Below are 23,511 nucleotides of genomic sequence, written 5' to 3' on the forward strand. Positions count from 1 at the left end.
ACACAGCAGCCATCAGCATGTGACATGATCACCAGTGTGCCACAGAGTGTTACTGTAAGGGAGGCTGACATAGAGTGACATAACACAGCAGCCATCAGCATGTGACATGATCACCAGTGTGCCACAGAGTGTCACTGTGAGGGAGGCTGACATAGAGTGACATAACACAGCAGCAGTCAGCATGTGACATGATCACCAGTGTGCTACAGAGTGTCACTGTGAGGGAGGCTGACATAGAGTGACATAACACAGCAGCCATCAGCATGTGACATGATCACCAGTGTGCTACAGAGTGTCACTGTGAGGGAGGCTGACATAGAGTGACATAACACAGCAGCCATCAGCATGTGACATGATCACCAGTGTGCTACAGAGTGTCACTGTGAGGGAGGCTGACATAGAGTGACATAACACAGCAGCCATCAGCATGTGACATGATCACCAGTGTGCTACAGAGTGTCACTGTGAGGGAGACTGACATAGAGTGACTTAATACAGCAGCCATCAGCATGTGACATGATCACCAGTGTGCCACAGAGTGTCACTGTGAGGGAGGCTGACATAGAGTGACATAACACAGCAGCCATCAGCATGTGACATGATCGCCAGTGTGCTACAGAGTGTCACTGTGAGGGAGGCAGATATAGAGTGACATAACACAGCAGCCATCAGCATGTGACATGATCACCAGTGTGCTACAGAGTGTCACTGTGAGGGAGGCAGATATAGAGTGACATAACACAGCAGCCATCAGCATGTGACATAATCACCAGTGTGCTACAGAGTGTCACTGTGAGGGAGACTGACATAGAGTGACATAACACAGCAGCCATCAGCATGTGACATGATCACCAGTGTGCCACAGAGTGTCACTGTGAGGGAAGCTGACATAGAGTGACATAACACAGCAGCCATCAGCATGTGACATGATCACCAGTGTGCTACAGAGGGTCACTGTGAGGGAGACTGACATAGAGTGACATAACACAGCAGCAGTCAGCATGTGACATGATCACCAGTGTGCTACAGAGGGTCACTGTGAGGGAGACTGACATAGAGTGACATAACACAGCAGCCATCAGCATGTGACATAATCACCAGTGTGCTACAGAGTGTCACTGTGAGGGAGGCTGACATAGAGTGACATAACACAGCAGCCATCAGCATGTGACATGATCACCAGTGTGCTACAGAGTGTCACTGTGAGGGAGACTGACATAGAGTGACATAACACAGCAGCCATCAGCATGTGACATGATCACCAGTGTGCTACAGAGTGTTACTGTGAGGGAGACTGACAGAGTGACATAACAGCAGCCATCAGCATGTGACATGATCACCAGTGTGCTACAGAGTGTCACTGTGAGGGAGACTGACATAGAGTGACATAACACAGCAGCCGTCAGCATGTGACATGATCACCAGTGTGCCACAGAGTGTCACTGTGAGGGAGGCTGACATAGAGTGACATAACACAGCAGCCATCAGTATGTGACATGATCACCAGTGTGCCACAGAGTGTTACTGTGAGGGAGGCTGACATAGAGTGACATAACAGCAGCCGTCAGCATGTGACATGATCACCAGTGTGCTACAGAGTGTCACTGTGAGGGAGACTGACATAGAGTGACATAACACAGCAGCCATCAGCATGTGACATAATCACCAGTGTGCTACAGAGTGTCACTGTGAGGGAGGCTGACATAGAGTGACATAACACAGCAGCCATCAGCATGTGACATGATCACCAGTGTGCTACAGAGTGTCACTGTGAGGGAGACTGACATAGAGTGACATAACACAGCAGCCATCAGCATGTGACATGATCACCAGTGTGCTACAGAGTGTCACTGTGAGGGAGACTGACATAGAGTGACATAACACAGCAGCCGTCAGCATGTGACATGATCACCAGTGTGCCACAGAGTGTCACTGTGAGGGAGGCTGACATAGAGTGACATAACACAGCAGCCATCAGTATGTGACATGATCACCAGTGTGCCACAGAGTGTTACTGTGAGGGAGGCTGACATAGAGTGACATAACAGCAGCCGTCAGCATGTGACATGATCACCAGTGTGCTACAGAGTGTCACTGTGAGGGAGACTGACATAGAGTGACATAACACAGCAGCCATCAGCATGTGACATAATCACCAGTGTGCTACAGAGTGTCACTGTGAGGGAGGCTGACATAGAGTGACATAACACAGCAGCCATCAGCATGTGACATGATCACCAGTGTGCTACAGAGTGTCACTGTGAGGGAGGCTGACATAGAGTGACATAACACAGCAGCCATCAGCATGTGACATAATCACCAGTGTGCCACAGAGTGTCACTGTGAGGGAGGCTGACATAGAGTGACATAACACAGCAGCCATCAGCATGTGACATGATCACCAGTGTGCTACAGAGTGTCACTGTGAGGGAGGCTGACATAGAGTGACATAACACAGCAGCCATCAGCATGTGACATGATCACCAGTGTGCCACAGAGTGTTACTGTGAGGGAGGCTGACATAGAGTGACATAACACAGCAGCCATCAGCATGTGACATGATCACCAGTGTGCTACAGAGTGTCACTGTGAGGGAGGCTGACATAGAGTGACATAACACAGCAGCCATCAGCATGTGACATGATCACCAGTGTGCTACAGAGTGTCACTGTGAGGGAGGCTGACATAGAGTGACATAACACAGCAGCCATCAGCATGTGACATGATCACCAGTGTGCTACAGAGTGTCACTGTGAGGGAGGCTGACATAGAGTGACATAACACAGCAGCCATCAGCATGTGACATGATCACCAGTGTGCTACAGAGTGTCACTGTGAGGGAGGCTGACATAGAGTGACATAACACAGCAGCCATCAGCATGTGACATGATCACCAGTGTGCTACAGAGTGTCACTGTGAGGGAGACTGACATAGAGTGACTTAATACAGCAGCCATCAGCATGTGACATGATCACCAGTGTGCTACAGATTGTCACTGTGAGGGAGACTGACATAGAGTGACATAACACAGCAGCCATCAGCATGTGACATGATCACCAGTGTGCTACAGAGTGTCACTGTGAGGGAGGCTGACATAGAGTGACATAACACAGCAGCCATCAGCATGTGACATGATCACCAGTGTGCTACAGAGTGTCACTGTAAGGGAGGCTGACATAGAGTGACATAACAGCAGCCATCAGCATGTGACATGATCACCAGTGTGCCACAGAGTGTTACTGTAAGGGAGGCTGACATAGAGTGACATAACACAGCAGCCATCAGCATGTGACATGATCACCAGTGTGCTACAGAGTGTCACTGTGAGGGAGACTGACATAGAGTGACATAACACAGCAGCCATCAGCATGTGACATGATCGCCAGTGTGCTACAGAGTGTCACTGTGAGGGAGGCTGACATAGAGTGACTTAATACAGCAGCCATCAGCATGTGACATAATCACCAGTGTGCTACAGAGTGTCACTGTGAGGGAGACTGACATAGAGTGACATAACACAGCAGCCGTCAGCATGTGACATGATCACCAGTGTGCCACAGAGTGTCACTGTGAGGGAGACTGACATAGAGTGACATAACAGCAGCAGTCAGCATGTGACATAATCACCAGTGTGCCACAGAGTGTCACTGTAAGGGAGGCTGACATAGAGTGACATAACACAGCAGTCAGCATGTGACATGATCACCAGTGTGCTACAGAGTGTCACTGTGAGGGAGACTGACATAGAGTGACATAACACAGCAGCCATCAGCATGTGACATAATCACCAGTGTGCTACAGAGTGTCACTGTGAGGGAGGCTGACATAGAGTGACATAACACAGCAGCCATCAGCATGTGACATGATCACCAGTGTGCTACAGAGTGTCACTGTGAGGGAGGCTGACATAGAGTGACATAACACAGCAGCCATCAGCATGTGACATAATCACCAGTGTGCTACAGAGTGTCACTGTGAGGGAGGCTGACATAGAGTGACATAACACAGCAGCCATCAGCATGTGACATGATCACCAGTGTGCTACAGAGTGTCACTGTGAGGGAGACTGACATAGAGTGACATAACACAGCAGCCATCAGCATGTGACATGATCACCAGTGTGCTACAGAGTGTCACTGTGAGGGAGACTGACATAGAGTGACATAACACAGCAGCCGTCAGCATGTGACATGATCACCAGTGTGCCACAGAGTGTCACTGTGAGGGAGGCTGACATAGAGTGACATAACACAGCAGCCATCAGTATGTGACATGATCACCAGTGTGCCACAGAGTGTTACTGTGAGGGAGGCTGACATAGAGTGACATAACAGCAGCCGTCAGCATGTGACATGATCACCAGTGTGCTACAGAGTGTCACTGTGAGGGAGACTGACATAGAGTGACATAACACAGCAGCCATCAGCATGTGACATAATCACCAGTGTGCTACAGAGTGTCACTGTGAGGGAGGCTGACATAGAGTGACATAACACAGCAGCCATCAGCATGTGACATGATCACCAGTGTGCTACAGAGTGTCACTGTGAGGGAGGCTGACATAGAGTGACATAACACAGCAGCCATCAGCATGTGACATAATCACCAGTGTGCCACAGAGTGTCACTGTGAGGGAGGCTGACATAGAGTGACATAACACAGCAGCCATCAGCATGTGACATGATCACCAGTGTGCTACAGAGTGTCACTGTGAGGGAGGCTGACATAGAGTGACATAACACAGCAGCCATCAGCATGTGACATGATCACCAGTGTGCCACAGAGTGTTACTGTGAGGGAGGCTGACATAGAGTGACATAACACAGCAGCCATCAGCATGTGACATGATCACCAGTGTGCTACAGAGTGTCACTGTGAGGGAGGCTGACATAGAGTGACATAACACAGCAGCCATCAGCATGTGACATGATCACCAGTGTGCTACAGAGTGTCACTGTGAGGGAGGCTGACATAGAGTGACATAACACAGCAGCCATCAGCATGTGACATGATCACCAGTGTGCTACAGAGTGTCACTGTGAGGGAGGCTGACATAGAGTGACATAACACAGCAGCCATCAGCATGTGACATGATCACCAGTGTGCTACAGAGTGTCACTGTGAGGGAGACTGACATAGAGTGACTTAATACAGCAGCCATCAGCATGTGACATGATCACCAGTGTGCTACAGATTGTCACTGTGAGGGAGACTGACATAGAGTGACATAACACAGCAGCCATCAGCATGTGACATGATCACCAGTGTGCTACAGAGTGTCACTGTGAGGGAGGCTGACATAGAGTGACATAACACAGCAGCCATCAGCATGTGACATGATCACCAGTGTGCTACAGAGTGTCACTGTAAGGGAGGCTGACATAGAGTGACATAACAGCAGCCATCAGCATGTGACATGATCACCAGTGTGCCACAGAGTGTTACTGTAAGGGAGGCTGACATAGAGTGACATAACACAGCAGCCATCAGCATGTGACATGATCACCAGTGTGCTACAGAGTGTCACTGTGAGGGAGACTGACATAGAGTGACATAACACAGCAGCCATCAGCATGTGACATGATCGCCAGTGTGCTACAGAGTGTCACTGTGAGGGAGGCTGACATAGAGTGACTTAATACAGCAGCCATCAGCATGTGACATAATCACCAGTGTGCTACAGAGTGTCACTGTGAGGGAGACTGACATAGAGTGACATAACACAGCAGCCGTCAGCATGTGACATGATCACCAGTGTGCCACAGAGTGTCACTGTGAGGGAGACTGACATAGAGTGACATAACAGCAGCAGTCAGCATGTGACATAATCACCAGTGTGCCACAGAGTGTCACTGTAAGGGAGGCTGACATAGAGTGACATAACACAGCAGTCAGCATGTGACATGATCACCAGTGTGCTACAGAGTGTCACTGTGAGGGAGACTGACATAGAGTGACATAACACAGCAGCCATCAGCATGTGACATGATCACCAGTGTGCTACAGAGTGTCACTGTGAGGGAGACTGACATAGAGTGACATAACACCGCAGCCATCAGCATGTGACATGATCACTAGTGTGCCACAGAGTGTTACTGTAAGGGAGGCTGACATAGAGTGACATAACACAGCAGCCATCAGCATGTGACATGATCACCAGTGTGTCACAGAGTGTCACTGTGAGGGAGGCTTACATAGAGTGACATAACACAGCAGCCATCAGCATGTGACATGATCACCAGTGTGCCACAGAGTGTTACTGTAAGGGAGGCTGACATAGAGTGACATAACACAGCAGCCATCAGCATGTGACATGATCACCAGTGTGCCACAGAGTGTCACTGTGAGGGAGGCTGACATAGAGTGACATAACAGCAGCCAACAGCATGTGACATGATCGCCAGTGTGCCACAGAGTGTCACTGTGAGGGAGGCTGACATAGAGTGACATAACACAGCAGCCATCAGCATGTGACATGATCACCAGTGTGCTACAGAGTGTCACTGTGAGGGAGGCTGACATAGAGTGACATAACACAGCAGCCATCAGCATGTGACATGATCACCAGTGTGCTACAGAGTGTCACTGTGAGGGAGACTGACATAGAGTGACATAACACAGCAGCCATCAGCATGTGACATGATCACCAGTGTACTACAGAGTGTCACTGTGAGGGAGGCTGACATAGAGTGACATAACACAGCAGCCGTCAGCATGTGACATGATCACCAGTGTGCTACACAGTGTCACTGTGAGGGAGACTGACATAGAGTGACATAACACAGCAGCCATCAGCATGTGACATGATCACCAGTGTGCTACAGAGTGTCACTGTTAGGGAGACTGACATAGAGTGACATAACACAGCAGCCATCAGCATGTGACATGATCACCAGTGTGCTACAGAGTGTCACTGTGAGGGAGGCTGACATAGAGTGACATAATACAGCAGCCATCAGCATGTGACATGATCACCAGTGTGCTACAGAGTGTCACTGTGAGGGAGGCTGACATAGAGTGACATAATACAGCAGCCATCAGCATGTGACATAATCACCAGTGTGCCACAGAGTGTCACTGTGAGGGAGGCTGACATAGAGTGACATAATACAGCAGCCGTCAGCATGTAACATAATCACCAGTGTGCTACAGAGTGTCACTGTGAGGGAGACTGACATAGAGTGACATAACACAGCAGTTAGCATGTGACATGATCACCAATGTGCTACAGAGGGTCACTGTGAGGGAGGCTGACATAGAGTGACATAACAGCAGCCATCAGCATGTGACATGATCACCAGTGTGCTACAGAGTGTTACTGTGAGGGAGGCTGACATAGAGTGACTTAATACAGCAGCCATCAGCATGTGACATGATCACCAGTGTGCTACAGAGTGTCACTGTGAGGGAGGCTGACATAGAGTGACATAACACAGCAGCCATCAGCATGTGACATGATCACCAGTGTGCTACAGAGTGTCACTGTGAGGGAGACTGACATAGAGTGACATAACACAGCAGCCATCAGCATGTGACATGATCACCAGTGTGCTACAGAGTGTCACTGTGAGGGAGGCTGACATAGAGTGACATAATACAGCAGCCATCAGCATGTGACATGATCACCAGTGTGCTACAGAGTGTCACTGTGAGGGAGGCTGACATAGAGTGACATAATACAGCAGCCATCAGCATGTGACATAATCACCAGTGTGCCACAGAGTGTCACTGTGAGGGAGGCTGACATAGAGTGACATAATACAGCAGCCGTCAGCATGTAACATAATCACCAGTGTGCTACAGAGTGTCACTGTGAGGGAGACTGACATAGAGTGACATAACACAGCAGTTAGCATGTGACATGATCACCAATGTGCTACAGAGGGTCACTGTGAGGGAGGCTGACATAGAGTGACATAACAGCAGCCATCAGCATGTGACATGATCACCAGTGTGCTACAGAGTGTTACTGTGAGGGAGGCTGACATAGAGTGACTTAATACAGCAGCCATCAGCATGTGACATGATCACCAGTGTGCTACAGAGTGTCACTGTGAGGGAGGCTGACATAGAGTGACATAACACAGCAGCCATCAGCATGTGACATGATCACCAGTGTGCTACAGAGTGTCACTGTGAGGGAGGCTGACATAGAGTGACATAACACAGCAGCCATCAGCATGTGACATGATCACCAGTGTGCTACAGAGTGTCACTGTGAGGGAGACTGACATAGAGTGACATAACAGCAGCCATCAGCATGTGACATAATCACCAGTGTGCTACAGAGTGTCACTGTGAGGGAGGCTGACATAGAGTGACATAACACAGCAGCCATCAGCATGTGACATGATCACCAGTGTGCCACAGAGTGTCACTGTGAGGGAGGCTGACATAGAGTGACATAACACAGCAGCCATCAGCATGTGACATGATCACCAGTGTGCTACAGAGTGTCACTGTGAGGGAGGCTGACATAGAGTGACATAACACAGCAGCCATCAGCATGTGACATGATCACCAGTGTGCTACAGAGTGTCACTGTGAGGGAGACTGACATAGAGTGACTTAATACAGAAGCCATCAGCATGTGACATGATCACCAGTGTGCTACAGAGTGTCACTGTGAGGGAGACTGACAGAGTGACATAACAGCAGCCATCAGCATGTGACATGATCACCAGTGTGCCACAGAGTGTTACTGTGAGGGAGGCTGACATAGAGTGACATAACACAGCAGCCATCAGCATGTGACATGATCACCAGTGTGCTACAGAGTGTCACTGTGAGGGAGGCTGACATAGAGTGACATAACACAGCAGCCATCAGCATGTGACATGATCACCAGTGTGCTACAGAGTGTTACTGTGAGGGAGGCTGACATAGAGTGACTTAATACAGCAGCCATCAGCATGTGACATGATCACCAGTGTGCTACAGAGTGTTACTGTGAGGGAGACTGACATAGAGTGACATAATACAGAAGCCATCAGCATGTGACATGATCACCAGTGTGCTACAGAGTGTCACTGTGAGGGAGGCTGACATAGAGTGACATAACACAGCAGCCGTCAGCATGTAACATAATCACCAGTGTGCTACAGAGTGTCACTGTGAGGGAGGCTGACATAGAGTGACATAACACAGCAGCCATCAGCATGTGACATGATCACCAGTGTGCTACAGAGTGTCACTGTGAGGGAGGCTGACATAGAGTGACATAACAGCAGCCATCAGCATGTGACATGATCACCAGTGTGCTACAGAGTGTTACTGTGAGGGAGGCTGACATAGAGTGACTTAATACAGCAGCCATCAGCATGTGACATGATCACCAGTGTGCTACAGAGTGTCACTGTGAGGGAGGCTGACATAGAGTGACATAACACAGCAGCCATCAGCATGTGACATGATCACCAGTGTGCTACAGAGTGTCACTGTGAGGGAGGCTGACATAGAGTGACATAACACAGCAGCCATCAGCATGTGACATGATCACCAGTGTGCTACAGAGTGTCACTGTGAGGGAGACTGACATAGAGTGACATAACAGCAGCCATCAGCATGTGACATAATCACCAGTGTGCTACAGAGTGTCACTGTGAGGGAGGCTGACATAGAGTGACATAACACAGCAGCCATCAGCATGTGACATGATCACCAGTGTGCCACAGAGTGTCACTGTGAGGGAGGCTGACATAGAGTGACATAACACAGCAGCCATCAGCATGTGACATGATCACCAGTGTGCTACAGAGTGTCACTGTGAGGGAGGCTGACATAGAGTGACATAACAGCAGCCATCAGCATGTGACATGATCACCAGTGTGCTACAGAGTGTCACTGTGAGGGAGACTGACATAGAGTGACTTAATACAGAAGCCATCAGCATGTGACATGATCACCAGTGTGCTACAGAGTGTCACTGTGAGGGAGACTGACAGAGTGACATAACAGCAGCCATCAGCATGTGACATGATCACCAGTGTGCTACAGAGTGTCACTGTGAGGGAGGCTGACATAGAGTGACATAACACAGCAGCCATCAGCATGTGACATGATCACCAGTGTGCTACAGAGTGTTACTGTGAGGGAGACTGACATAGAGTGACATAACAGCAGCCATCAGCATGTGACATGATCACCAGTGTGCTACAGAGTGTCACTGTGAGGGAGACTGACATAGAGTGACATAACACAGCAGCCATCAGCATGTGACATGATCACCAGTGTGCTACAGAGTGTTACTGTGAGGGAGGCTGACATAGAGTGACTTAATACAGCAGCCATCAGCATGTGACATGATCACCAGTGTGCTACAGAGTGTTACTGTGAGGGAAGCTGACATAGAGTGACATAACACAGCAGCCATCAGCATGTGACATGATCACCAGTGTGCCACAGAGTGTTACTGTGAGGGAAGCTGACATAGAGTGACATAACACAGCAGCGAAAATGCCTTGTTGATGTCAGAGGAGAATGGGCAGACTGGTTCGAGATGATAGAAAGGCTAACAGTAACTCAAATAACCACTCGTTGCAACCAAGGTATGCAAAATACCATCTCTGTATGCACAACACGTCGAACCTTGAAGCAGATGGGCTACATCAACAGAAGACCACACCGGGTGCCTCTCCTGTCAGCTAAGAACAGGAAACTGAGACTACAATTCACAGAGGCTCACCAAAATTGTGCCTGGTCTGATGAGTCTCGATTTCAGCTGCGACATTCAGATGGTAGGGTTAGAATTAGGCGTAAACAACATGAAAGCATGGATCCATCCTGCCTTGTATCAATGGTTCAGGCTGGTGGTCGCGGTGTAATGGTGTGGGTATATTTTCTTGGCACACTTTTGGCCCCTTAGTACCAATTGAGCATCGTTTAAACACTACGGCCTACCTGAGTATCCATCCCTTTATGACTACAGTATACCTATCTTCAAAATGTCTGAGAAATGTTTTCAACACCTTGTTGAATCTATGCCTCGAAGAATTAAGGTAGTTCTGAAGGTAACCCGGTACTAGCAAGGTGTACCTAATAAAGTGGCCGGTGAGTGTATATAGATATATATATATATATAGGTATATGAATGTCTTTTTATAAACACTTAGAACATATTTTGCTATATGCAGAACATTGGGATGTGAAATATTTATATTAAATACACAGTATAACACTTTAGTAAATATGAATATTGCATAAATATTGCTTTTCATGTTTTCATCTACTTAATTGCAAAGGGCTCTAATGCACTTATATATATATGTCTACATATGTGTACATATGTATTTATGTGTCCATATGTGTATATATGTCTGTAAATAAATACATATATATATAACATAATTTATGCTTACCTGATAAATTCCTTTCTTCTGTAGTGTGATCAGTCCACGGGTCATCATTACTTCTGGGATATTACTCCTCCCCAACAGGAAGTGCAAGAGGATTCACCCAGCAGAGCTGCATATAGCTCCTCCCCTCTACGTCACTCCCAGTCATTCGACCAAGGACCAACGAGAAAGGAAAAGCCAAGGGTGAAGTGGTGACTGGAGTATAAATTAAAAAATATTTACCTGCCTTAAAAACAGGGCGGGCCGTGGACTGATCACACTACAGAAGAAAGGAAATTATAAGGTAAGCATAAATTATTTTTTCTTATGTTAAGTGTGATCAGTCCACGGGTCATCATTACTTCTGGGATACCAATACCAAAGCAAAAGTACACGGATGACGGGAGGGATAGGCAGGCTCTTTATACAGAAGGAACCACTGCCTGAAGAACCTTTCTCCCAAAAATAGCCTCCGATGAAGCAAAAGTGTCAAATTTGTAAAATTTGGAAAAAGTATGAAGCGAAGACCAAGTTGCAGCCTTGCAAATCTGTTCAACAGAGGCCTCATTCTTGAAGGCCCAAGTGGAAGCCACAGCTCTAGTAGAATGAGCTGTAATTCTTTCAGGAGGCTGCTGTCCAGCAGTCTCATAAGCTAAACGAATTATGCTACGAAGCCAAAAAGAAAGAGAGGTAGCGGAAGCTTTTTGACCTCTCCTCTGCCCAGAGTAAATGACAAACAGAGAAGACGTTTGTCGAAATTCCTTAGTTGCCTGTAAGTAAAATTTTAGAGCACGGACTACATCCAGGTTGTGCAGTAGACGTTCCTTCTTTGAAGAAGGATTTGGGCATAAAGAAGGAACAACAATCTCTTGATTGATATTCCTGTTAGTAACTACCTTAGGTAAGAACCCAGGTTTAGTACGCAGGACTACCTTATACGAATGAAAAATCAAATAAGGAGAATCACAATGTAAGGCTGATAATTCAGAGACTCTTCGAGCCGAGGAAATAGCCATTAAAAATAGAACTTTCCAAGATAACAACTTTATATCAATGGAATGAAGGGGTTCAAACGGAACGCCCTGTAAAACATTAAGAACAAGGTTTAAACTCCATGGTGGAGCAACAGTTTTAAACACAGGCTTAATTCTGGCCAAAGCCTGACAAAAAGCCTGGACGTCAGGAACTTCTGACAGGCGTTTGTGTAACAGAATGGACAGAGCTGAGATCTGTCCCTTTAATGAACTAGCAGATAAACCCTTTTCTAAACCTTCTTGTAGAAAAGACAATATCCTAGGAATCCTAACCTTACTCCAAGAGTAACCTTTGGATTCACACCAATATAGGTATTTACGCCATATCTTATGGTAAATCTTTCTGGTAACAGGTTTCCTAGCCTGTATTAAGGTATCAATAACTGACTCAGAAAATCCACGTCTTGATAAAATCAAGCGTTCAATTTCCAAGCAGTCAGCTTCAGAGAAGTTAGATTTTGATGTTTGAAGGGACCCTGTATCAGAAGGTCCTGTTGCAGAGGTAGAGACCAAGGTGGACAGGATGACATGTCCACCAGGTCTGCATACCAAGTCCTGCGTGGCCACGCAGGTGCTATTAGAATCACTGATGCTCTCTCTTGTTTGATTCTGGCAATCAATCGAGGAAGCAACGGGAAGGGTGGAAACACGTAAGCCATCCTGAAGTCCCAAGGTGCTGTCAGAGCATCTATCAGGACTGCTCCTGGATCCCTGGATCTGGACCCGTAACGAGGAAGCTTGGCGTTCTGTCGAGACGCCATGAGATCTATCTCTGGTTTGCCCCAACGTTGAAGTATTTGGGCAAAGACCTCCGGATGAAGTTCCCACTCCCCCGGATGAAAAGTCTGACGACTTAAGAAATCCGCCTCCCAGTTCTCCACTCCCGGGATGTGGATTGCTGACAGGTGGCAAGAGTGAGACTCTGCCCAGCGAATTATCTTTGATACTTCCATCATAGCTAGGGAGCTTCTTGTCCCTCCCTGATGGTTGATGTAAGCTACAGTCGTGATGTTGTCCGACTGAAACCTGATGAACCCCCGAGTTGTAAACTGGGGCCAAGCCAGGAGGGCATTGAGAACTGCTCTCAATTCCAGAATGTTTATTGGCAGGAGACTCTCCTCCTGACTCCATTGTCCCTGAGCCTTCAGAGAATTCCAGACGGCACCCCAACCTAGAAGGCTGGCGTCTGTTGTTACAATTGTCCAGTCTGGTCTGCTGAATGGCATCCCCCTGGACAGATGTGGCCGAGAAAGCCGCCATAGAAGAGAATTTCTGGTCTCTTGATCCAGATTCAGAGAAGGGGATAAGTCTGAGTAATCCCCATTCCACTGACTTAGCATGCACAGTTGCAGTGGTCTGAGGTGTAAGCGTGCAAAGGGTACTATGTCCATTGCCGCTACCATTAAGCCGATTACCTCCATGCATTGAGCCACTGACGGGTGTTGAATGGAATGAAGGGTGCGGCAAGCACTTTGAAGTCTTGTTAGCCTGTCCTCTGTCAGGTAAATCTTCATTTCTACAGAATCTATAAGAGTCCCCAGGAAGGGAACTCTTGTGAGTGGAACGAGTGAACTTTTCTTTTCGTTCACCTTCCATCCATGTGACCTTAGAAATGCCAGCACTAACTCTGTATGAGACTTGGCAGTTTGAAAGCTTGAAGCTTGTATCAGAATGTCGTCTAGGTATGGAGCTACCGAGATTCCCCGCGGTCTTAGTACCGCCAGAAGAGCACCCAGAACCTTTGTGAAGATTCTTGGAGCTGTAGCCAATCCGAATGGAAGAGCCACAAACTGGTAATGCCTGTCTAGGAAGGCAAACCTTAGGTACCGATAATGATCTTTGTGAATCGGTATGTGAAGGTAAGCATCTTTTAAATCTACAGTGGTCATGTACTGACCCTCTTGGATCATAGGTAAAATTGTCCGAATAGTCTCCATCTTGAACGATGGAACTCTTAGGAATTTGTTTAGGATCTTTAAGTCCAGGATTGGTCTGAAAGTTCCCTCTTTTTTGGGAACCACAAACAGATTTGAGTAAAACCCCTGTCCCTGTTCCGATCGTGGAACTGGATGGATTACTCCCATTAACAAGAGCTCTTGTACGCAGCGTAGAAACGCCTCTTTCTTTGTCTGGATTGTTGACAATCTTGACAGATGAAATCTCTCTCTTGGAGGAGAGTATTTGAAGTCCAAAAGGTATCCCTGAGATATTATCTCTAGCGCCCAGGGATCCTGAACATCTCTTGCCCAAGCCTGGGCGAAGAGAGAAAGTCTGCCCCCCACTAGATCAGATCCCGGATCGGGGGCCCTCAATTCATGCTGTTTTAGGGGCAGCAGCAGGTTTCCTAGTCTGCTTGCCCTTGTTCCAGGACTGGTTAGGTTTCCAGCCTTGTCTGTAGCGAGCAACAGCTCCTTCCTGTTTTGGTGCAGAGGAAGTTGATGCTGCTCCTGCTTTGAAATTACGAAAGGAACGAAAATTAGACTGTCTAGTCTTGGCTTTGGCTTTGTCCTGAGGCAGGGCATGGCCTTTACCTCCTGTAATGTCAGCGATAATCTCTTTCAACCCGGGCCCGAATAAGGTCTGCCCTTTGAAAGGTATATTAAGCAATTTAGACTTAGAAGTAACATCAGCTGACCAGGATTTTAGCCACAGCGCCCTGCGTGCCTGAATGGCGAATCCTGAATTCTTCGCCGTAAGTTTAGTAAGATGTACTACGGCCTCCGAAATGAATGAATTAGCTAGTTTAAGGACTCTAAGCCTGTCCGTAATGTCGTCCAGAGTAGCTGAACCAATGTTCTCTTCCAGAGACTCAATCCAGAATGCCGCTGCAGCCGTGATCGGCGCAATGCATGCAAGGGGTTGCAATATAAAACCTTGTTGAACAAACATTTTCTTAAGGTAACCCTCTAACTTTTTATCCATTGGATCTGAAAAAGCACAGCTATCCTCCACCGGGATAGTGGTACGCTTAGCTAAGGTAGAAACTGCTCCCTCCACCTTAGGGACCGTTCGCCATAAGTCCCTTGTGGTGGCGTCTATTGGAAACATTTTTCTAAATATCGGAGGGGGTGAGAACGGCACACCGGGTCTATCCCACTCCTTAGTAACAATTTCAGTAAGTCTCTTAGGTATAGGAAAAACCTCAGTACTCGTCGGTACCGCAAAATATTTATCCAACCTACACATTTTCTCTGGTATTGCAACTGTGTTACAATCATTCAGAGCCGCTAACACCTCCCCTAGTAATACACGGAGGTTTTCCAGTTTAAATTTAAAATTTGAAATATCTGAATCCAGTTTGTTTGGATCAGAACCGTCACCCACAGAATGAAGTTCTCCGTCCTCATGTTCTGCCACCTGTGACGCAGTGTCTGACATGGCCCTAATATTATCAGCGCACTCTGTTCTCACCCCAGAGTGATCACGCTTACCTCTTAGTTCTGGTAATTTAGCCAAAACCTCAGTCATAACAGTAGCCATATCCTGTAATGTGATTTGTAATGGCCGCCCAGATGTACTCGGCGCTACAATATCACGCACCTCCCTCTGAGCGGGAGATGTAGGTACTGACACGTGAGGCGAGTTAGTCGGCATAACTCTCCCCTCGTTGTTTGGTGAAATTTGTTCAATTTGTACAGATTGACTTTTATTTAAAGTATAATCACCATAGTCCTCTCACACATCCTATCTAGTCGTTGGGTGCAAGAGAATGACTGGGAGTGACGTAGAGGGGAGGAGCTATATGCAGCTCTGCTGGGTGAATCCTCTTGCACTTCCTGTTGGGGAGGAGTAATATCCCAGAAGTAATGATGACCCGTGGACTGATCACACTTAACAGAAGAAATATATATATATATATAAAACCATTTTTAGACATTTACATGTATGTATTTCTATGTTAAAGCCCTTTGCATGCCTTTTTCTTTTCTAACACCTGAGATCTCATATCTTTGTGCACTTATAACTTTTTTGTGCAAAATGTTTTGTGAATAATTTTTATTAGATGGTGTTATGAGTGTATTTTTTATGTGTTTTGTGCAACTTTTTAATTTTGCAAAACAGTTAATCACAGCTCTGAAATCACGGTAATGATTCTATCATAAATCGTGATTGCCCTCACGCAATTGTCCCCAACTTGTAATACGTGCGCAATTTAATCTACACGCAAACAATTGCAAAAACCCGCGCCACTTGTAATCTGGCCCTTAGTAGGATACAGTTTTAAAGGGTTCCCCAAACTTCAGGATACTCCAGTCAAATGTTTATATTTATTCTATATTACCTATGTGGGGCTAAAGCTTAAATATACCATCCAGGTAGCAAAGCTACTCCAAGGCTGTTCTGGTTCTGTGTATTTGAGATCAGTTGTTCCTCTGTTACATAATAAAAAGGACAATAAAATTGGTGCAAACCTTTGCTGCTCACTCCGTGGTCCAAAGAAGGGTCGTTGCAGTTTGCTGGAGGTTTAGTGGACTGGTCGCTCCCATCTCCGCAGTTGTCAACACTTTTAGAGTCACACACCAGACTGGACGGTATGCACTTCCCATTGTGACAGTGGAAATATGGTTCAGCACTGCATTCTGATGTGTTAAATCCTGTAAATGTGAAACAAAACAGTGCTAATGAAAACCACATTGTGTATGATAAAGGCAGTGGTAGGAACAGGTGCTTGAGTAAGTCATCATACCATTTACCATGACAGCATACTGAAGTAGGCGCAGGAGCGTGCATTTTTGTTGAACACTGTATTGATAATACTGCTATGGATGTTGTAAACACTACTGCCATATAGGGCTCAAGACATGTGCATGCTCCTCAGCCTACTTCAGTATGCTCTCTAGGAAAGGAGCTACGTTTTAACAAAGGAGACCACAAAAAAGAGAATTTATACATTTTAGAGACATTATATAACAGAAGTAAATATTTTTTTTTTATTTAGCAAATTGTACGCTCTGTCTGACTCATGAATGGTTAAAGGGACGTTGTACTATAACATTTTCTCTTATTAAAGCAATATGGGGTATACTGCAAAGGTTTGCGCTCATCAGGCTTACCGCTCATGTTATGGGTTGAAAGTAAACACGATCGCATCGCAAAAGTGCAATCACGATTTACGCTAGTATTATTACCGCAAATTCAATGCTCTGGTTAACTGTTTCGCAAAACGAAAAAGTTGCACAAAACACATCAAAAAACACATTACAAGTACAGTTACACTCATAATAACACTATCTAATTAAAATGATTACACAAAAATATTGCACACAAAAGTTATAAAGGCTCAAAGAAATAAGGTCTCAGGTGTTAAAGAAAAAAAAAGGCAGGCAAAGGGCTTTAACATTGAGATACATAAATACACATGTCCAAAGATGTATAAGTATGTATGTATATATATATATATATATATATATATATATATTTATACATGTACATATATATATATATATACAGTATGTATTTTTATGTTTGGTTAGCGCAAATGAGATATGTGATCGTGTTTGCACAAGATTGGGGTGTTTTTTTCCTCCATTGACTTCTACGGGTGAATCCGTGAACGTGCACGCGATATTCTAACTTCAGATTTTTGCGCTAGTTGGGTTACCGCTAGAGCGAAAACAGTTTACTTTAAACTCATCGTAATCTGCCCCTATATGTACTCAAAATGGTCAATTTTACCTGCTGGAGTGTATTTAATTGTTTGCAAACAGCATCTTTATCTTTATTTTGATATTTGAAAATACACTGGAAATATGAATAAAACACGTATCCTCGGTAGAAAAACAGGTGAGCATATCACTGATTAATCTCCTAGTGGGGGGTAGGCAAGAGATTTTGTTATCTGAAATAGCTGGTTGTGCCCAACCATAATTAGCATTTCAATTATATTTAGACATAGATAAGATTAGCAGGTCTGCTTCACCTGCAGACCAAGTCCATTTTATCGGCTTGCTCTTAAGGTCAATAAGTGATGGTTCCAGCTATATTAAATACAAAATTAAACATGAAGGTACAATTTCCCATGCATTTAATACCATGCAGTGGGTATAACAAGTAATTTTGAAAATATTAAGGGGAAACAAATGTTAAAGTACAGTGTCCCTTTAATTTTGACTTCGGTGTCCCTTTAATTCATGTCTAGAGGTGCAAATAGTAAAATTCAGACCCTTATGACATAGTATACAATGCAAATTCCCATATTTCCCTTTGAGGTGAGGCTACATGTAGCAGGTTTTATCTTTTTGGGACCCACCAGAACATTCTCATAAGTGTCATACAGAGGTTCTTTGATGCCCAAAGATATTCTCTTGAATTGCCATACCTAATCTGAAGGAGGTGAAGTCACCCACAAAGTCCACTCTGGGCTGCTGCCCTCTAGTGACCAGCCGAAGAGTCAGATAGTTGCTAGTGGACAACACTGGCCGAGGGATGGTTTTTCCACAGAGAGGAGGTCCTAAAGGTTCAGAGTTATGGTCTTTACCATCATAGAACTGCACATAAGAGCCGGCATTGCACGGGTCAAATAAAGTCCCCGGGCCCCTTCTAGGTGACTTAGTAGTCTCTAAAGAGGAAGATCCATGCATGCTACTATTTGTTCCAGGCCCAGGTGTCTGACTCTGGATATTGGACATGCGCAGGAGACTGTAGACTAGGAAAAAGCGGAACTGAAACTGAACTTTGTCTTTCAGTGCAGTGGCTTGCATGGTCAGTCGGCAGTCTGTTCCCATGGTGACAAAGTAGTATTTTCTAGAGTCGCCATGCGAGTTAATAATCATTCCATCTCCTTTGATTGTTTGACCACAAAAGTCTACCAGATTTGCTATGAAAGAAACACAAAATTAGAAGCACATTGTCAAAATGACGAACAAAAGAAAATCAATGAAGCAGAAATTGCACAGGGATCTAATCACTGAACTGACTGCAAAACATTAAAACATCATGGCAGTAAACAAACTTTCATAATTCAGATAAAATTTCAATTTTACTTACATTATCAAATTATTATATTTCTCTTTGCTGCCTTTTATGAAAGCATGCTGAGGTGCCCTGAACACTATGGGCCAGATTACAAGTGGAGCGGTATTTAGTGTTTAAGCTTGAGTGCTGAAAGTAAACTTGTAACACGATCGGGATAGCACGCTTATTACAGGTTGAAAGTAAACTTGTAACACGATCGGGATAGCACGCTTATTACAGGTTGAAAGTAAACTTGTAACACGATCGGGATAGCACGCTTATTACAGGTTGAAAGTAAACTTGTAACACGATCGGGATAGCACGCTTATTACAGGTTGAAAGTAAACTTGTAACACGATCGGGATAGCACGCTTATTACAGGTTGAAAGTAAACTTGTAACACGATCGGGATAGCATGCTTATTACAGGTTGAAAGTAAACTTGTAACACGATCGGGATAGCACGCTTATTACAGGTTGAAAGTAAAAAGTTAGCGCACAGACAAAACCCGACACATGCTAACTTCATATATCGTGACTATGTTAACTTCTCCCCATATACTTCAATGAAGAGCGCAACTTAAAAAAAAACTTACACCATAACTCACAAGCTAACCCGACACCTCGTTAGACCTACAGAGCTAACCCGAAGTGAGTAATAAATATTTTACATTCCTATGTTCTTCACATAGGATACAATATTTATTTTAATATAAATATGATTGTTTTTGTAAAATATATAACTATACCTTTATGAATATATACATGTGTATATATATATATTGCGGGTAAAGTCAGATATTGGGTAATGCTAGGATTACCCAATCGGCTGTGGGTAAAGCTCGATGTAAGACCATAAATCCCCTCAGACTGATCGAGTCACTGCATCAAACATATACACGATGCACTGTAATTCCCCCTTCTTCACTATCTTTTTTGCTTCTACCTGGGAGGTTCAAGGGGGGCGAAGCCCCTCTTGTAAACCTCATTCCCCAAGATTCACTTGGGGTGGATGCTAGAGGATCGGTGGGGCAAAAATAAAATAGTGTAGATGGGGGAATTACAGTACATCGGGCTTTACTTACAGCCGCTTGGGTAATCCTAGCACTACACAGTAATCCTATGATTCTGACTTTGCTCGTAACATATACATAAATATATAAATATATACACAGATATATAGAGAAATACATTTTTTAAATTCAAAGAACATTTTATTCTAAGTGAAGAACATCGGAATGTAAAATATTTACAGTAAATCATAGTAGAACCATAATTTATTTTAATTTTCAATAAAAAAATATTTTTCCTTATTTTCAGAAATTTGAGTGGAAAGTGCTTCAAAGTATATATAGTATACATATGTATATACATGTGTATATATGTATGTATATACATATATAAATACATAAGTACACATGCATAAACAAATATACATACATACACATATTTAGATAGACATGCATATGTGTGTGTGTGTTTTATATATATATATATATATATATATATATATATATATATATAGTATATATATAAAAGCCCTTTCTATTCAAACACTTTGTCATATACCGTATACCTTTGAACCATTATAACTATTTTTTATAAATATGTATATGAATAATTTGTATTATTTTAATGTATTTATGTTTTGTTTTGTGAAACTTTGTATTTAGCCCTAACCCTTGACATGAGGTCTTCAGTGGTGCTAACTCAAAAAGCATTTATTTTCAACTTGTAATGTGAGCACAAGTTAACGCTAACAATAGCGCACCACTTGTAATCTAGCCCTATAAGTATAACAATGTTGCGACCAATACTGCTACATAGTACACAAGAACTGTGCATGCTCCTAAGCCTACCTTATTATGCTGTCAAAGAAAGGAGTTTCAACAAGGGATACCAAAAAAAACCTCCACCAAAGTTTAATTTTGGATTCCATGTTCCTTTAAAGGACCCTCAATATTGCAGGGTCACATCAGCACTTGATAAGTAATATGCCCTGAAGGATTCCTGAATTATCAGAATTGAAAAAACAGTATCTGTTGCAGATTTATAAGCAATTTTTTGTGTTATTGTTTTTTCTTGTCCCTCTAGGTCATGTGAGTAGCTCTGCCCAATCACAGACTTGTATATCTGAATACAAACCGATTAATGCCCGCTCATTGCTAGATTAGTCTGGAGACGTCATCAATGACGTCACCATCTCAGTGAGAATGCACCCTGAAAGGGAAGTGTGCACATAAAAGCCTGTAGCGTGCACACTTTCCCCAAGAATTCCCCATACATTAAATAATGAAAATGAAACAAGACTAGAATATATATTCACTTTCTTGCTCTGTGTGAAAATCAAGTTTGTTTTACACTCCTTAAAGAGAGCAGAAGCTGAAATTCTTTCACCTATTTATGCTGGAAAATGCTGCAAATTGTCTGAATCAACTACACATTGCACAGTGATCACTTTGACTAGTACAAAACTTGATTTACAGCTGGTGCTAATTGGCAATTGGCCACTGCCTAGGGTGATAACATAAACACACTCACCTGGTGTTAAAGTGTTTATTTTGTTTGCTGATATGTCACTATGCAAAGTGCTTAACCTTTTAACGCCGTTATGCCGTTCTATTCCGTCATATTTACACTGGGCTTTAAAGCCGTTATGACGGAATAGAACGTCATAACAAACGGCTGTCCTGAAGCCTTCTGTGCTTCAAGGACTTGATCACGGTCTGGAGGGCGTTCCTAGGGTTGTAGGGACGCCCCCCAGATGCGATCCAATAATTGAAATTTGTCTACATCGGAACAGGTGTTCCGATGTAGGCACTTTAACCCTGTCACGAAAGGGTTAATTGCTGATATATATAATATGCATGTATACAAACAATGATTTGAATGTCCTTTAAAATATTTCCTTTTTTCAGAAATGCTAAACAATGGCAATAAATAAAAACACAGTTGGCAACTTGCTAAAACGCTATAGCAGAGACAAATCTCATACCAGCAGCTTTGGAGCTGATAACAAATAGGACAGAGATTTATCGCCCTGCGAACATTTATTGCTTTAGTTGTCAAGGGGACAAATATCTTGGAATCCATCTCTTTTGTCTTAGACGTTTTCAGGGGCTTAAACAGGGTCTTTCAAAATGAATTCCTATTATTCCTCAGAATAAAATAAGGAATATTAAAAATACAAAGGAAAAATGTGTTCCAACAACAGATTATAGAGCTCCCAATCATACATCATTCTGTTTCACAGATTGGGACCAGGGTTCTGCTATACCTTGCCCCCCCCCACTTTATAAACTGGCCCCACCCATATTCTTAACTAACTCCTCCCACTGTTTGCCCTGATGATACTCACTGCCCATCCTAGCTTGAGTCAGTTGTTGTTGAGACAGTTGACATCCCACAGGTCTCAAGTGGCAGCCAAAAAAGTGTCAGGTCTGATTTTGCTTTATGTGACATTAAAGGGACATTGTAGTCAACTATTTTTTTATTTCATTATAAGAGGACCTTTCAAAATGTATTTCAGGGTTTCTTCTGTTCCTCAATTCACTTTCAGAGACAAGTGGGACAGTCTGCAATTCTTTTTATGCAAATATCCCTTGGGGATTTTTGTCTCCCTAAGTGTGATCGTAAAACAGCTCACAGTGGCTTACATATATAGCTGTTCCATCACTGAGGAGGCCTATATAGGCTGAAGTTTATATCTGGGGTTAGCGCTGCAAGAAAATGTACAATATTCCGTAAGCATCTGAAACAGAGCTCAAAGAAGCATCAATAACAGAAAATGAGGAGTTGGACAGTTATTTTATATTTCACATATCTCTGAAATGACAAACACCAGAAGAGAATACAACTAACCCAATGTGTAATGGGTTTCTGAAGCCTCATGGAACAAACACAGAGGGGTTTTTACTTGTAAACGTAATATACGTGTTGCAAAGCCACAATTTCTAAATACCATCACTTAGAACAAGAAAGTAGTTTCTCAAAATCACAATACATATGAGTGTAATATTATATTTTAATATGTTTTTGATGTGTTTTGTGCAACATTTTTTTCCCCTTACACTTTACTTCAGGTCTCAAGCCACACTAAATATTCTAGCTCGGTTTCGGCTTTTGCAGCAATGCAAACTTTCAACTTATAATACCAGCGCTATTTAGCGCGGTCGCAATATGCATTGAAA

The 23,511-nt window shown here is 44.1% G+C and overlaps 1 protein-coding gene across 1 annotated transcript in view; it reads right to left on the reverse strand.

Moving 5' to 3' along the window:
• LDLRAD2 (low density lipoprotein receptor class A domain containing 2) overlaps positions 1-23,511 on the reverse strand; it is a 105,166-nt gene that overhangs the window by 59,020 nt on the left and 22,635 nt on the right. The window contains exons 2-3 of the mRNA XM_053690227.1: positions 18,688-19,185; positions 16,781-16,963 (exon numbers count right to left, since the gene is read on the reverse strand). Of these exons, the coding sequence (XP_053546202.1) occupies positions 16,781-16,963; positions 18,688-19,185 (681 nt within the window). The remainder of the gene's footprint in view (positions 1-16,780; positions 16,964-18,687; positions 19,186-23,511) is intronic.

Source organism: Bombina bombina, chromosome 8 (genome assembly GCF_027579735.1).
Source record: "Bombina bombina isolate aBomBom1 chromosome 8, aBomBom1.pri, whole genome shotgun sequence".
Classification (NCBI taxonomy): Eukaryota; Metazoa; Chordata; class Amphibia; order Anura; family Bombinatoridae; genus Bombina; species Bombina bombina.